The sequence below is a fragment of the Crinia signifera genome, chromosome 7 (assembly GCF_055691185.1).
Source record: "Crinia signifera chromosome 7, ASM5569118v1, whole genome shotgun sequence".
Lineage (NCBI taxonomy): Eukaryota > Metazoa > Chordata > Amphibia > Anura > Myobatrachidae > Crinia > Crinia signifera.
In genome coordinates this window covers 32,118,865-32,136,653 of record NC_139223.1, presented here as the reverse complement: position 1 = coordinate 32,136,653, position 17,789 = coordinate 32,118,865, and the positions used below count along the sequence as shown (strand labels likewise).

The 17,789-nt window shown below is 46.4% G+C and overlaps 1 protein-coding gene across 1 annotated transcript in view; it reads right to left on the bottom strand.

The window, feature by feature from the left end:
* The window catches only part of PKD1 (polycystin 1, transient receptor potential channel interacting), a 102,335-nt gene extending 85,306 nt beyond the window's left edge, over window positions 1–17,029 (bottom strand). The window contains exon 1 of the mRNA XM_083152763.1: window positions 16,587–17,029. Within this exon, the coding sequence (XP_083008889.1) occupies window positions 16,587–16,837 (251 nt within the window). The 5' untranslated portion in view covers window positions 16,838–17,029. The remainder of the gene's footprint in view (window positions 1–16,586) is intronic.
* Window positions 17,030–17,789: the final 760 nt, after the last annotated feature.

Sequence of the window (17,789 nt, the reverse complement as noted above, 5' to 3'; positions counted from 1 at the left end):
TCGGTGGTGCACTTGTGGTTGGATCAGCGTGGACCAGACAGATGAGTAGGGGTCTTAAAATATTAAAGTTTTTCCATTTGGAAGGTTGAGCAGATAACTCCTCACCTGGAGCTTATATGAGACCCGTATCGTCTCCTCCATGAATTTAGCAAGGCCATATATGAATATTCTTAATTTCTTTTTAGTAATACAAGGGAATATAACAAAACAACCTGCCAAAGCACCAGCTATTGTTTGGGAAGGGGGGGAAGTGTTGTAATATGGTGAAAGGGTTTCTTGAAACTGATGTAAAGACCCAAAGACCACAGTTGTGTACTTGGGAAGACAACATCCGTTCCACAGCTGAGCGAAGAGCATCATCCATTGATCCAGATCTAGCTGTCCCGGAAGACCCTCAGCTGGAATAATGAACAGTCTGGGATAGGCCTGGAGCAGTGAGGAATAAACATCTGCAAATTCCAGACACATTGGGTAAGAGATCAGATCCTCTCCTTCACAAGTGGCTCGGAAAGCTAAAAACACGGAAGCCTAGGTATATCAGCGAGAAAAGTCAGCCGTGTCCTGGAGGGGACCACCTAGGCATTAGTGCACCACCAACCTCTCCATCAATGACACAACCATAACCTCTGCCGTGGACTATGCTTATAGAGGAAAATTTATTGTACTTATTTCCTAGCACGGCGCCACCGATTTTGATTGTATTGATCGGGTCGGAAAAATCGCGTTGATCGCATGCCAACCAAATCGCATGCGATGCGACCGACCCGATTTTTACATTGGAATCAGCAGCAGCGAGCCCCGCACATAACTTCACAGGTATACGCGTCCGCTCGCCACGCTTCGGGCTCGGTGGCTCGCCACACTATATAAAATCAAGTCCACGCCAACGTGGATAGTGGGGGTATGAAAAGGTCGGAGGACGCGTACCGCTGCGCTCGCCACGCTTCGGGTTGGTGTCAATAGTGGGGTGGCGTTAACAATAGGGGGACATTAACCATACTTTCTAACCCTATACAATGAGAAATGGGCCATATTGGCCCATTTCCCATTGTTCCCTATGTAAAATCGGGTTGCTCAACCCGATTTTAACTTTAAAAATAATTTAACATTATTCTCTATGGGAAAATCGGGTTGATCGCGTCGGTTGCGTCGCGGCCCATTATAATGGCCCGCGATGGACCCGATCAATGCGATTTTGTCTTTCACCGGCAAATACACTGGTGATTGACATAAAATCGGGTCCATTGGGTTGATTGCATGCCTTAAGTACCTTAAACTTAAGGCATGCGATCAACCCGACGGGCGCCGTGCTAGGAAACAAGTACCAAATTTATTCCCACCAGTAATTATATAAAAAAAACAGAAAGAAATGCATTCTGCTGTATGATGCAGACATGAATAAGAATGGGTGTGGTTTATTTCACCGACAGTCGGGATTCCGACAGTCATTACTCAGACGTCGGAATTCCGACTGCACAGCGGGGGGAGCACAATGAAGCCCCTTGCGGGCACGCTGCGCTCGCCACGCTGCGGGCACGGTGGCGAGCTAGGCTCGCCACCTATTTTATTCTCCCTCTATGGGAGTCGTGGACCCCCACGAGGGAGCAGTCGGGATTCCGACGTCGGAGTAATGACTGTCGGAATCCCAACTGTCGGGGAGCCGTCCGGCACCCATAAGAATAAACCCCTGGGCCTTTATAATGGATCCTCATTTCTGGATTTGAAGGCGGACATATTCCAGGATGTTTATGTGCATTGCACCTCCTTATAAAATCGTGAAGGCATGAGGTATTTTCCCCATTCTATACCTTTTTACCGCTGCTCTGCTAAACTGCCAAACCTTGGGATCTGTCAGAAATAGTACATCTGTTGGCGGTCCTGTATCAATATTGATTCATTCCATAAAATTTTCGAAAGTGGCCAGGAGCAAATTTAAATGCTTTGTCGCGTACAGATGCCCTCGCTCCCTGTCGGAGTACCAGCAGTCGGGATTCCGATGTCAGTCTACTGACCATCGGAATCCCGGCTGTTGGCAATGCATACCACACCCCTATGGATAGAAAGATTACCAGTGGAGTACCCCCCAGTGAATTGTACTTGGACGAGTGCTCTTGTTTGTGACCTTACAGATGGTATTGAAGGGAAAGTATGATGATTGAATGATTGAAAGAATGATTGATGACCTAGGTAGACTCGATAAAGGGTCCAGAACGTGGAGACTTCAGATTAATGCTAAAAAATACACAAGTCTCAAAAACCCAAAGGCTAAATATAGTATCAAGGGTGCTATAATGTGAACTTCTGAGGAAGAAAGGTACTTAGGAGGGGTAGGGGTCATAGGGTCACATGATGGAGGTTGACCACTAAAGATTAACAGGGTTTAGGACGACACAAGCGTTAGGTCGACAATTTAAAGGTCGACATGCGGTTTTCCACATTTTCTTCCCCTGGCACTATGTGTGATTCTGGTTCACTTGCAAAAGCAAACTCTCTCTCTAATGGACAAAACCATGCTGCTCTGCAGGTGGGGCAGATGTAACATGTGCAGAGAGAGTTACATTTGGGTTAGTTATTTTGTTTCTGCGCAGGGTAAATACTGGCTGCTTTATTTTTACACTGCAATATAGATATCAGTTTGAACACCACCACCCAAATGGAACTCTCTCTGCACATGTTACATCTGCCCCCCCCCCCCCTGCAGTGCAGCATCGTTTTGTGAATTAGAAAGGGAATTTGCTTTTTGCAAGTGAACCAGAATCAGGCCCTGTGCGCAGCGTTCGACATGTGAGGGGATGCCATTCACTTATACGGTGTCCATGTCAAGCTATTCACTGTTGACCAATAGTGGTCACCTATTCACCTAAGGATCCGCCCCCGACATTGTACGTTCCTATCTCCCGGGCACTGTACACAGGTGAATTCCCTCAAACACAGGAATTGCTCCCTATCTATTTATCATTAAAACATTTTTGTTATTGCAGATACAAGAAACACAAAATAGCTGTGACATTGGTCAGGTATATATTATACATTAATATACACTATTTATATTGACTAGAAGGGGTCTCCATATTCCCATTTCCTCTGTGTAGGCCTGAGTCCCCTAGGGCATCAAATGCCAGCAAAATCAGCCCCCCTTCAGATTTGTACGGGATGGGGCCTTAGACCTCCCAACACTGGACCCACCCAAACCAACACACACATCTGATCGTTACTTGGCTCCCAAAACTAAGCCCACACATTTCAGGACTTGAATATTTTCTCTGCATCACAAATGGGGGTGGAGCCAACATGATGTCATCATGCCACAACACCTCCAAACCACACATCTTTCCGCCGGCCACTATACCCTTGAGGAGGTGGGCAGCAAAGTAGCTAAGTATGCCCCACACTGCACCCAGAACCATACACTTTATATAGACTGGTTCCAGTTACTGACTGGTTTTCCATAGGATCAGAATCCCCATAAAACGTCAGCTGGGTGATTATAGCTTTAATGCAATCAGATGACTTCGGACATCGATCAATAGTGGAAAATGTCGGATCTGCAGTAGTGGAACTGAAGACGTTCTTTTACGCCTGGAGCCTCTAATTAATCAGCATGTAACCAAAGTCTTACAACTCAAGTATTAGGTTTTGGTGTAGGAAGGGGAATTGGGGCATCTCCCAAGAGTATTCGTGTTTCGTACCACTGAGTGGAACGGGAACATTTGTGAGTTTTTAGGTCCACAGAAAGTGAGTCTATAAAACCTTCCCATATTCGGAAGAATTTCTCAGTACGGTCCTCCTTTTGGAAGTATGTTTCCAGCCATTCCATATGAAACCTATGGAAGAGTTTTTCCCTGAACAACGGAATTGTAGGAGGCTCCGTGTGGATCCACTGGTGTAGAATACACTTGCGAGCTACCGCAGAGATTATTAACATTAGTTTTCTACTATCCCGTAGGATCGTTGTGTTGGAGGGGAAATTCCCAATATCACCCATTCTGCTGTGGTGGAGAATTTACACACTTTTTTCCAAAATCGGCTAATAAGTGGGCAATCCCACATGGAATGTATAAATTAATTTGAGCTTCCACATTTTGGGCATGTATCACTTTCAGGAATACCCGTGACATATCGCCTATACGGAGAGAGATTTCAATAAATGATCCATAGTAAATTGGGGAAAGGTTCGTAGCCATGTGGCCGGACTTGTGCAATTAGTTGTCTGGTCAATAGGTTCGTGTAGGATTCGGTAGTAAGAAGATATTGCCTGTCTGCCAGGCGTAGGCTTCAATAAAAGTGTATCTAGTGTGTTTGTTGGTCCGATCCTGTGGTGAAAATTGTCTGAGAACAGAGCTGGCGTAATGTTGGGCCTGATAGATTAACAATGCTTGTGAAAGGGGAAGGGAATATTTGCTAGTTCTTGTACTTTCAATGGGGCCGTAGCTGTGTTGTTGACTAATGTTTTTAGGTGTGATATACCCTTTGATCTCCATTAGAGGAAGGACTGTGATGTCTGGTGGCCATTTTGAAATTCTGGGTTTGCTACCAACGGTAAATATAAGGAATAATGGCTATTCAATCCCCATTTGTGTCTGGTATGGTGCCATAATAACCATGGGGGTCATGAGAAGAGGGTTATGTAATACCAAATCTGAAAGTTTCTGCTTGTGACTATGCAAAAATGATAGTAGATGTTGATCGGGTATAGCATTGATCAATATCTGGGTTTGTATGATTGAACGTGTTATGTATCCAGTCCCTGATGTATCTGTAGACACTAGCATGGGTATATTTTTTCCGGTTTCACTCCGCCGTTGAATACGGGGTTTTTGGAGCTTTTGCAAAATAAATTTTTCATCTACAACAACAACAACAACATCTGCAATGGATCTAGGAGCTTTGGGAAGGTTCTCATTTTTAATAGATGAATGCGTCCTAAGTAGGATAGCATGAGGCGCTTCCACTTATCCATCTCCTCCTGAGTAGATTTTAGAGATGTTGAGTCTATAGCGATCATGTATGATTTTTGGGGTATGTGTTCCGAGGTATTTAATTGCATGGGAGGTCCCGCGTATTTGGTAGTTTTTAGTACAGTGAGGATGATATTGGGGTCCCAGGATTAACTCTTGTGATTTTATCTTGGTCAATAGAAAATCCCAAGACCGATCCAAATTCACTTATTTAATATAATATAGGAGAGAGCGGGGTCTTGGGATCCGATATATACAAGAGTAGATCATCTGCAAAGGCCATGACTTTAGTATTGCACTGTCCCATGTGTATGCTGCGGAAGGCAGGCAAAGACTGAAGAAGTCTTAAAAGGGGTCTAGCGCTATATTGAAAAGGAGGAGAGAAATCGGGATCTCGAAGATCTTCAGTAAATGCTTCAGGGAGATATTATCGAATGCTTTCTCAGTGTCGAGGCTGAGAAGCATTGTAGGTGCACCCTGTGAATTTTGTGGAGTCGCGGGCCGGGAGCTCATTTAAAACACGTCCTCCGCAGAGCTAGGCCCACCGGAACTTCTCTGCTTTGCATTTTATTGACAATCATCCGCATTGAGAATGAACGGTCGCTTCAAGATTACTTCATAAGACAATGTCAATGTAACCTTTAATTATTGTAACTGCTTGAATTCGCTTTTCTTTTTTGGTTTCTTCAAAGTTATTGATGTTCATCACCTAAGCCATGTCTAAATGTACATGACACATGATTGTTTGTTAAAAAAAAAGCAAAGCAAAACATGTCAAATGCATAGAGATTGCAGATACGCTCAATCTGAAACTCGGATATTTGCTGGATCTACCACCAGCTGTGACCACAGACCTGCAAGGTAGGTGCTCATATACAGATCTCTGCCAGAGTCTGTGGGGGCGATATGGGGAAACCATCCTGGACCCCAAAAACTGGCCTCGGAGATAGTAGGGCCATACAGAAGGCTCCCGGAGACTTTTAAAAGGTTTCCCACTTTTTATTAGTGGTGGAAAAATGATAGTAAGCGGGAAGGGGGGGGGGAGACATAATTTGAAGGCTTTTACACCACCGCCCATCTGTCCCACACAATTTATAACCCCATGTACCTGTCCAACATCATTACACCTCCACTTACCTGTCCCGCATCATTTACACCCCCTTCTACCTGTACAACATTATTTGTCCCGACATTTGCACATGATGATAAAGATTGTCCCAATCTTTTCACCTGCTCAGGGGGATGCACTCCAAAAACTGCGGATTTTATATGCAAGAGCAACGAAAATCTGTAACCGAATTACAAATGAAATTCACGGTGCGTGTTTTCTGTGCAAACGGCTCTCAGAACCCAACTTGCACCCAATTGAATTGACATACATGTGTGCGTACGTGAGTGGCCAGATCAGACCTTACAGTGGAACAACAGCGGGTAATACGGTAGCCCGGCCACATTTACCCGTACAAGATGCCGATTAGGACCAATGGGCTTTTAGACTCCATACGCTATATTTGGAGCGTATAAGGCCCTTAAACAGCCCGGGAACGCAGCTGGTGTTGGCATAAGAACGTCCAGCATCAGAATTTTACTTCTCTCTCATTTAAAACCGTCCAGAATTTTATGGTGATCACTCTGAGAAATCCGGATCACAATAGTGCACAGCTGAAGGCTCAAGGACAAAGGTGAACAGAGCAGAGACAGAGCGTAAACTGAACCGTTGCTGTCACATGCAGGGAATCACAACACATCACAAATGATTAACTCCCCCCCACCTCACTTCAACTCTGCTGGATATACTAACCTGCACAGAGAAACAGTGAGAAGATCAGTACAATGTAAGGGCATGTGTCTTCCCCTCAGAAACTATTGAGGAGATTTATCAAAGTTTAGAGAGAGACAATGGGCGGGATTCTCTAACAACCAGCGCAGCACATCATCGGCACTCGCAGAGTTAATAACCGCATATCCAGTAACATATGCGGTTATTAACGCCAAGGCGATGACCGGCGATGTGCAGCGGGTGCCCCCTCCCTCCCTGCACCCTTACCCGCTGTGTGGGTGCTCCGTTTCCTCCTCCCTGCACCCAGAAGCGGTGCAGGGAGGAGGAGGTCACTGGTCCGGGCAGCACAGCAGGAGGCTGCCCGGACACAGGTGAGGGAGGGCATTGCGGATCGGCGGGGGGCGCGCGGGGGACGCGAAGGGACTCCCATAGGCTTCCATGGGGTTACGCCATCTAGAACTGGCGTAACCCCCCGCGGCGAAGCCCCGGCGGTGGGGCTTTGCTGCATATGGAAATGCGGTAAAAACACCGAAAACTGGGTTTTTACGGCATTTTCCGTTTGGAGAATCTCGCCCAATGTAGTAGCCAATTCACTCCTCACTGACATGTTAGAGACTGTGGGCCAGATTCTCTAAGCTTCAAAAGTGATAAACAGCCAGCCAATCAGCTCCTACCTGCCATGTCACAGACTGTGTTTGAAATATGTCAGGTAGGAGCTGATTTGCTGGCTGTTTATCACTCTCCATTTTATCACTTTTGAAGCTTAGAGAATCTGGCCTGTGCTTGAAAATTTACATAATGGAGAGAAGTAATGCGATGGCGGGCTGATTACAACCCTCTGCCAGCAAGGAAAAGACACTAACAGTAGCGCTACTGTTAGTGTATTTATCTGGTCTTTAAGGGATTGGTTATCCCCTATAGTTAGCAGCTGGAATTGATTTAATTTTTGGGTTCTTAGCGCTCAGTACTTGTTGTCCTCTGCCGGCATCGCAGCGTTGTGGCACATCGCACCCTTCACAAACAATGGGATTGACCCCCATTGTACTTTTAGTAAAACCTGATTTTTCCGCTCAAGAAAACATATGAACATCTAAGATTGTCATCCTTACGGTATTTACGGTTCCGTTTGTCAAAATAAAAGTAAAACAGCCGGCACCTCAGAGTTCAAACTAATCTGCGCACACCACATAAAGATAATGGAACAGCGCCTCCAGTGGTAAGAAAGGCAAATAGCATTACACAATTGGGTTCAGAGCACCTCACAAACTACACTGTACCACACACACGCTCAGTGAGCTTTGCAGTAAATACATTATATTAGGCTATAAGGACATACAGCACATGTTTATGATGTGTATTAACCTACCAAACCATAGTCATAAAAAAGGTCATTGTGACCTAAAGGCAACAATACTACACCTACTGAAAACATAAACGTCTGACAAGGTTCTGGAATAATACCGGCCGCACTGCCACCATCAGCTTATGGGAAATAGCCCCCGGGCAGGTAACATTCTACCTCAGTGGTAACCAATCTGCAACCACTGTTTTCTGTTGTGGTTCTTCTAGCACACGTTGGTCTGTATCGTTGGTCTGTATTTTAGCACAGATATGCATACCAGACCTGTGCCAGAAACACCACAGCAAAATGACACCCTAGGGAGGGAACAGGAACACGCCTCTCACATAAACAAATTAAATATTTTTAAAACATATCTATATTATTTGGTTTAGTTAATCAATTGTAGAATACAATGAAGTACATGACAGGTGCAAGAGGATTGAAGATGATGATCTAAAGCAGGGATGGGGAACCTTTGGTCCTCCAGCTGTTGCTGAACTACATATTCCAGCATGCACTGCTACAGTTTTGCTATTTGGCCATGCAAAAACTGTAGCAAAGCATTCTGGGATGCGCAGTTCAACAACAGCTGGAGGGACAGTAATATACTTGTTTTGCGGTTAACATCCTAAAACATTCTGATTGACTACAGGTTGTTTCAGCCCCTCTTATTTTGCCCTATCTATTTGCATCTCCCATAATGGAGAGCAGTTGCAGACAAGGCACACGCAACTAATAACAGGGTACAAAAATGGTGTGTCATGCCACTTACAGTAGTGTTCATTCTAGCATCCGACATCTTTTAAAACCCATGCAGTTCCTCTTCCCTGCCTGGGGTGTCGCTGTCTGCTGTAATACTTGTAACACAGTGTGGTCTGAATATCAGCACTGATATGCAAACCAAACCTTTGCTTGAAACACCACAGTAGACAGTGACACCCCAGGCAGGGAACAGGAACTGCATGGGTTTTAAAAGATGGCGGGTTCTAGAATGAACACTATTACCGTAATAAGCTAGCGGGAGTAACGAGATCCAATTTACCAAAATGCATGTGTTGAGTCAAGATATACATATTTCTCCCACTGTACGACCCCTCTATGGAAAAGGCTAACTGCTCCTTACCTCTATGAGGTGAAGTACCGACGGTGACCACTAGAGGCCACTCGACGGACCCAATTACTCCTTTGTGTGCCAAAACAAGTCATAACTGAAAGTGAAAGCAATTTTTGCAGGAAAACTGATCTGTATCAAACTTGCTGAAGAGAGAGAGCTGCGAAGACAGCGATTGGAGGTAGGAGCAGATAGGGACTGGGGTGGGGGTGGAGAGTTTGTGGGCTAAAAACTGTCACAGCTCAAAGTGAAAGTAAAAACTGTCACCACTCAAAGTAAAAGTACATTTTGACCGGCTTTTAACTAGTTCAGTAAATATTGGACGAAAAAAATAAAATAAATAAAAAAATCGGACTTTCAGGTTTGCAATAACAATTCTACATTTGCTCCAACACTGGCCAAAAATTCAACATTTTTCCGGGCAGCTGACAGCAGTTGTGCAGTCCCACACACAGTTAATAGAAAAGGGCCCCAGCGTGATAGGCTGCACAGAGTGGCTGGCGCAGGGCGCACAGATGGTTCCGGCTGCACAGCGCACAACAGAGGGCCAGTGTTCCGTCCAGGCTCAGTGCACCTGGGGGAGTCAGAGAACCGATCAACCTTTTTCCTGCTCAACTATCTGGCCTGGGAGATTCTCTGAGGGGTATTCTGCATCCCATGCCACGATGAATCAGAACTCGTGACTCAGAGATGACTCCCACCACTGCACCAGCCAGAACCTAACACAATAAACGTGACAAAATCGCAGTGTTCACATAAACAAATACACTGGTATTTATTAACGGAATGTGCAGAATTACAGAAAAAAAAAAAAAGGATTCTATCCAAATTCAGGAGCAGCGGACAATAATATACACATGAGAGGACACGATTCCACCCTAGATATCACCAACAGTTAATGAACCTTCTGCCTTATCCTGCTTCTCCCGCTGCCACACCTTGGGACGAGAACACTCAAGACGATTAAAGCCAAAAGTCTGGGCAAGGAATGCGATTTTTGGAGTGGTCAGTATTTAGAATCACGTATTCCCCTGTGACCTGTGGGAAGATCCCACGTTTACAGCCAGCAAGCCCATACGGCCTCTATGTAATCGCAGGGAACGGAAGCCTGACCACACGGCACAGACACCTGGTTACGCCTCACCTGATACATTCGTTTTCCCAAGCTCATGAAATGTTTCGGAACGTCGTCGTCAGGCAACGTTTGTCCTAGCAGCTGGGAAAGTCATTATTGGGGCTTTGATGTTTTCTCATGTTTGGGTGGCTTCCCCCAGTGCTCCAAAGACGCTCTATCAAAGCCGTCCTCTCCCTGCTGACGGCGCCGGGCAGGGGGAAAGCCGCTCAGTGTGTATGCACTGAGCAGCTTTCCCCCCAGCGATGAACGCAATCATCACTGTCCATACAGGGCATAGTCGGCCAGTGTGTATGGACCTTAAGTTTTCCCAGGTAGCGAGACCCTGATCCAAGCCCTGGCACAGCATAGATCAGCCTCTTACAGGTGCAGGAACTAATTAGCCTGATCTCAGGCTCAAGGCATAAACACCCACAATATAACTCATCAATGGGGTCCTCCCTTCTCTCTCACATCCACACCCCGGGAACCCTTATGTGGCTTTTGCAACAACAAAAAAAACACGCCCAAAAGTTTTCAACAGAGCAACTACAAACATGATTGATGGATGGATGGATCTATAGATCACTTACATCTAAATTCCAAACAGCATTGAAATGAGAACTGTACGGATTTTGATTTGGAAAATACAAAAAACAAACAAAAGTTTGCTCTAGTTCACCTTGGTCAAAAATACTTATGGGGAGATTCTCTAAACTAAAAATGCGGTAAAAACCCCGTTATCGGCCATGTGGGGTTGACCTATACATCTAGGATACCCCACTCTATATAAAGTACTATATTGATAACCCATTATAGGGTCACCAATGAGGACGTACCGTACTTCATAACAGACAAGTGTAAGCTCAGCAGCCGAGTGTGAGACACTCTTGGCACCATTAATAGATGCATGGTATATATTCTGGATCTGATCCGTTCTCTCCACCCCGCTCCGCGCATGAACCACAGACTGGGAGATGAAGGTTAATTCGATAGTAATTAGCAGCTTAGGTCTGTAAGCCAAGAATCCTAATACAGGGCAGAAATTGGTTGACTGGGAAAATAAAGAAAAATGAGCGTTAAGCAGAATTTGATACATGTCCGTACAACGCCGGCCTGTTCCATCCTCCCTCTTCCGATCGACACTCCCTAAATTTACAAATTGACACATTCTGGGCTGCCGATGGGAAATTTAACGAGGCAACAGGACAGGGATGGAATGGTGGAGACCTCGCAGTCAGACCACAAAGAAAATAAGAACATAATATATGAAATTGAAGTGAAAGCTTAGTTGGTAAAGGAGGCAAAATCTCTACCAGCCACAGTCCCCGGCTGCTGGAACACTGTGCGGAAGGGGACGTGGTTACACAGGCCAGCGGGAAAGGCTTCTCATTGGTTCATGTCTCCCATGTAACCAATGAGAAGTTTGCTCTCATTTACGAAGCTGATTACAGTGGTTAAAACCAAATGGATCATAAATATCTACATTGCTAGAACTTAGAACAGGATGGTGCATTTTTTTTTTGTAATCCTCTCTAAGTGGGAGATGTAGCAAGGCTTGGAGAGAGTACCAGGAATAAGTTCCTGTCAATTTTTAAACACAGCCTGTAACATGGCACATGTACTTAATAACTCTCCCCTGCAGCCTGTATAATGACACAGGGGAGGATTTAATTGGCAATTACCAGCACCGGAGTAATTCAACTAGCATCCATACCCCAAGCGACAGTCCTCGCAGACAGACGAAGGACCGTGGAAATTTTTGCGGCAAATAGCCCCAGGTGTCCCCCTTAGGTTCAGTACATCCCGGTGTAAATCAGTAAGGGTGGAAAGACTGAATAAGCAAAGCATGTCCAAACTGCGGCCCTCCAGCTGTTGTGAAACTATACATCCCAGCATGCCTTGTCACAGTTTTGCTATTAGGGAATGCTAAAACTATGGCAAGGCATGCTGGGATGTGTAGTTTCACAACAGCTGGAGGGCCGCAGTTTGGACATGCCTAGAATAAGCTCTCACAAATGGGTTTAGCCACAGTACATCAGGCCTGATTCATACCTGTTAGCTGTCATTTTTGCCATTTGATAAAAAGATGCTGCACTGTAGGTGGGGCAGATGTAACATGTGCTGAGAGAGTTAGATTAGCTTAGCCAGGAACTGTGCCTGAAGCATGGCGAGCACAGCAAGTCATGCCAGGGGACGCGGTACACTTTGATGTTGTCCATGTTGACATTCGAGACACAAATCCTGTGAAAAACGCACGTCGACCTAACACTTGTGTCAACCTATTTCAGTCGTCGACCTAAGCTTCTATATTTCACTGCAATTCAGATCTCAGTTTGAACACACCCCACCCAAATCTAACTCTCTCTGCGCTTGTTACATCTGGCCCACCTGCAGTGCAGCATGGTTTTGTTCATCTGCAACCAGATGGGTGTTTTGCCTTTGCAGCACCATTGTTTAGGATGTAAATATAAAAATAAAAAAAATGCATACATCAAAGGTTCCTAAAAGTAGTCCCATTTTTTGTGGGGTGGGGACACCCTCTCCCCAAACAGTACAGTAGCAGGAGCTGTGGGGGCCAAGTCCACCATCCAACGTCTAAACAGCAATACTGCCAGCCATCACCACAAATAACTGTTCGGCTATTGTACGCTCCTATATCTGTAGAATCAGACACTTTTACATAACCATCGCCCAGTGTTCTGTTACATAAGTCTGTAAGCCGCGCTGAGTGGATGTAAGGAGGATTGCACGCATGTTATTCAGCAAATTGGCAAGTCCTTCCAAAACGGCCTCCAAAATATCTCTGAATTTATAGCCCCAACACATCTTCTTTTCCCAATTGCCGTGGCCAAAATACAGGCGAAACTTCCTTTACGGGCAGGATTAAGAACCAGTTCACATATCATCATTTCCAAACTAGATATCACAGCAAAAACAGGACAATTCCTATACATAGGCAGATGCTCCGTTACATACCAATCACGTACATACAAACCAAGCAATTGGTCAAGAGGTTCAGCTGTTGTGCAAACCAACACCAGTGGACAAAAAAAAAAAAAAACAGTATTTTAATGGGGTAAATTTACTTCTAAAAAAAATGAAAAGAGGTTTCCCCACAGCAACCAATCAGATTCAATCATTTCTCTATAGCATCCTAGATAATGACAGAGAGAAAATGATTGGTTACTAATATCTATGGAATGGCATAGAGAGCAACAAAGCATCAAACTAGGTAGACTGTGGACTAGAGGTGAGGGTAAAGGAAGTTCATGGCCCGATATATTAAGCTCGGAGAAGTGATAAAGTGTCTGGTACTTTATCACCAGCCAAGCAGCTCCTAGCTCCTCTGTTACAGGCTGGGTGTGAAAAATGACAGTTAGGGGCTGATTGATAAAGTACCAGCCACATTATCAATTCCCTGGGCTTATAAATGTGCCCCTTGCTGTCTCTAGACAGGCAATTGGAGGGGGACCACATGGAGGGATAGGCGGCCAGTACTCAGGGGTGCCGGATGACCTCAGATTGTCAGAATCCCGACTTACAGGGGCTATTCTCCCTCGTGGGGGTCCATGACGGGCAGGCAAACAGAGGATTCAGAGCCGCCGAACGGGGCTAGGGAACAAGAGACCAGGTTAATTGGAAGCAAGCACTTGGCTAGGTAGGTACCTGAGGAGGGAGGGCCCTGCCTTGAGAACTTACAGGAGGAGGAGGGATGAGCTTCTAAGCAGGCCTGGCCAACCTGTGGCTCTCCAGATGTTGTCAAACTACAAATCCTATCATGCCTTGCCACAGTTTTGCTATAAGGGAGTGTTAAAACTGTGACAAAGCATGCTGGGACTTGTAGTTTCACAACAACTGGAGAGCCACAGGTTGGCCTCTCCTTATCTAGAGAGTGAGCTGGTAGAAGAGAAGAGAGAAGACATAGGAGGCTTTGATGAAATGAGAGCTCTGAGTAAAGGTTTGAAGTGGACAGGGAAAGTCTGCCATGGGACAAAGACACACGGGGCTACATCACCGCGACAGAGACGCACGGGGCTACATCACCACGACAGAGACGCACAGGGCTACATCACCGCGACACAGACGCACGGGGCTACATCACCGCGACACAGACGCACGGGGCTACATCACCGCGACACAGACGCACGGGGCTACAGCACCGCGACACAGACGCACGGGGCTACATCACCGCGACACAGACGCACGGGGCTACATCACCGCGACAGAGACACACGGTGCTACATCACCGCGACACAGACGCACGGGGCTACAGCACCGCGACACAGACGCACGGGGCTACATCACCGCGACATAGACGCACGGGGCTACATCACCGCGACAGAGACACACGGGGCTACATCACCGCGACATAGACGCACGGGGCTACATCACCGCGACAGAGACACACGGGGCTACATCACCGCGACAGAGACACACGGGGCTACATCACCGCGACACAGACGCACGGGGCTACAGCACCGCGACACAGACGCACGGGGCTACATCACCGCGACACAGACGCACGGGGCTACATCACCGCGACAGAGACACACGGGGCTACATCACCGCGACAGAGACGCACGGGGCTACATCACCGCGACACAGACGCACGGGGCTACAGCACCGCGACACAGACGCACGGGGCTACAGCACCGCGACATAGACGCACGGGGCTACATCACCGCGACAGAGACACACGGGGCTACATCACCGCGACACAGACGCACGGGGCTACATCACCGCGACACAGACGCACGGGGCTACATCACCGCGACAAAAGAAACTTCACAATAATTTTATAAAACTGCAAGCACCAAGGAAATGCGTGTGTTATGTGTTACATAAGTTTTACTGGGGAGATGTACCAAACCTTGGCGAGTGATAAAGTTGAGAAGTTGCCCACAGCAACAAATCCATTTATTTTATACTGTGTTAAACAAATAACAGTTGATGGTTGCTATTGGCAACTTCAGCACTTTATCCCTCCCCAAGGATTAATACATGTCCCCTCACTGTGTGTGTGTGTGTGTGGACCACAGGCAGGCTGCTCTATGTGACCACCCCATGGAAAGGCCTCACTCCCGGCTGGAACGGTCGCAGCTGGGAGATCCTCAGTCCATATCCCTTCAGTGCACACTTCCACATAGCTCACATTCCTCCTCCCGGTTACCATGGCGAGAACTCCACGGGATAAAACCGTCACAGGTTTTTTTTTTTTTTTTTTTTAAAGGACTCAACGTACAAATCAGAGATGGGCACCTGAGAACATGACGGCCCATACAATGAGGATGGTTCACCTTACTGACAGCGGCAGGCCCGCGGCATTCCAGCAGTCACTGGTGGTGTTACTCTGCATGGCATACAAGATGGAACTCATAGCGAAAAATAAATCTAGAACATGATTTACAACAGTGGTTCCCAAACTGTGTGCTGTGGCTCCCTGGGGTGACTTGGGACACCGGCAGAGGTGCATTGGGTTGGTGGCCCAAGACCAACTCCAATTATTTATGGACAAAACCAGTTCTGGTGTCTGGCATTATATGTGTACAAACAGAACCACATATAAACACAATTCATTTCATATATATTTTTTTTTGGCCTAGAGGTGAAAAAACTCTTTAGGGTGACGGTATTTAAAATTTTTGTTTGTTCTTTTTTTGGGGGGTAAATCAACCTAGAGATTAGAAAAACATGGTTATGTCATATAGATCTGTGGGGAGGTGGGAGGGGGGTGGTAAGGGGGCACAATTTTTTGGCGAATAGGTTTGCATCGGAGCAACTCCTTGTGGCACACAGCATTGGACAGGAAATTCCAGAAGGATGGAAAACGTCATATACAGTACAGCGCCTCGCTACCACCCTGTCATCCCAGTAATCGCTACTCATATGTCCTGACCGCCCGCTGTATAAAAGCAACAAGTACTATAACAACAACAATAATAATAATACAAATAAATAAAAAATATTAACAAAAATAAATGTAAATAAAGTAATAAGAAATATAAATAAATTACTTATAAATAATAAATAGAAATAATATATATTATAATAATCATATAAAAGTAATAATAAATATAATAACAATAATAAATAATAATGAGCACATTAGCTCCTTAATGAGTCTCAGAACTAATTGGAAACTAATATAAACTAAGTTACAAGTATCAAAAAAGTTTGCCCAACTTTGCAAAGTACGATAAAAGTTTGGTAATGACTCCCGGGGACCCCTGAGGGCACTTATTGGGGGGTATAGAGTAGAGGGGGGCTTCTGGTGTACTCACAGCACGGTGACATTGGCAGGGACAGTCTCCAGCTGCAGCAGCCCCGCACCCGAGCAGTTCACCAGGCACGAGTCGTTGGCACACGAGCAGTTGCCCGGGCAGGGCTGGCACCATCCCGAGTCTGCCCCCGATCCGAGCCCCAGCAGGAGCCCAGCGGCGAGGAAGAAGAGGGGGCAGAGCTGCAGTCCCAGGGTAAGGGGGGAGGCGCCATCTTTTCTTAGGGCTTCAGCCTGGCCATTTCCAAAATGCATAGCTCACTCACATCGCATAGGATCCCCTGTTGCCCCCCCACACAGCATGCAGCAGCTCAGACTCCCCTCACACACAGTCCCCGCGGCTGTCCTAGGCTGCTGGGAGCACTCTCATCCTCCCAGGGAGCTGTCTCTTGTCTGGGTCCTTGCAGCCTGCTCTGTCTCTCCTATAGGAACGGAGGGAGGGAGCTTGCGGTACCCAGCTTGGGGCGCTAGGTGGCGCCGGAGAGGATGGATCGCTTTGGCGTACTGACAATTCCGCCAGGGAACGCTAGGTGGCGCTGTGGATAAATCGACCTTTGTTCCACTTGTAACACACAATAATTAATAAGAAAAAATTAAATAAAGTGGCTGTATTCAGACCTATGTGAATTGAAGTTTCTGATCGGATACAAATAGAAATAGAGCGTACACACAGTTTGATTTCGTTTCGAGTTAGATATGGACTATTCCACCTGCTCTAAAGTTTTTTCTACTCCTTTTAGATTTCCACTATTTTCTGTTCTGTTTTCATTCGATGTGCTATTAGATCAACATTGGATTCAGGCAAGAGATGGACATCGAAACGAATGCTGCAGAGAAAACATAAGATTTCCACTATCTACTATTAGATTTCCACTATATAGCATACCTCCCAACTGTCCCGCTTATCGCCGGAATGCATACCTCCCAACAGTCCGGATTTTATCGGGACAGTCCCGATTGTCAGGGCCTGTCCCGCTGTCCCACCCGCGGGCGGCAGTGTCCCGCGGTGTGGGGGGGCTGTTGGGAGTCCCCTCTGTCAGCTGCTAAGCAGCGGGGAATAAACGCTGTGCGCATGCGCACAGCGTCTATTCCCGCAGCCAGGGGGCTGGGGGCATGGCTAGAGGCTCACAGAGCCTCTGGGTCATGCCCCCATAGCGGCAAAATGGGGGCGTGGCCTCGCGGGGAGCCATGAGTATAGGCCACGCCC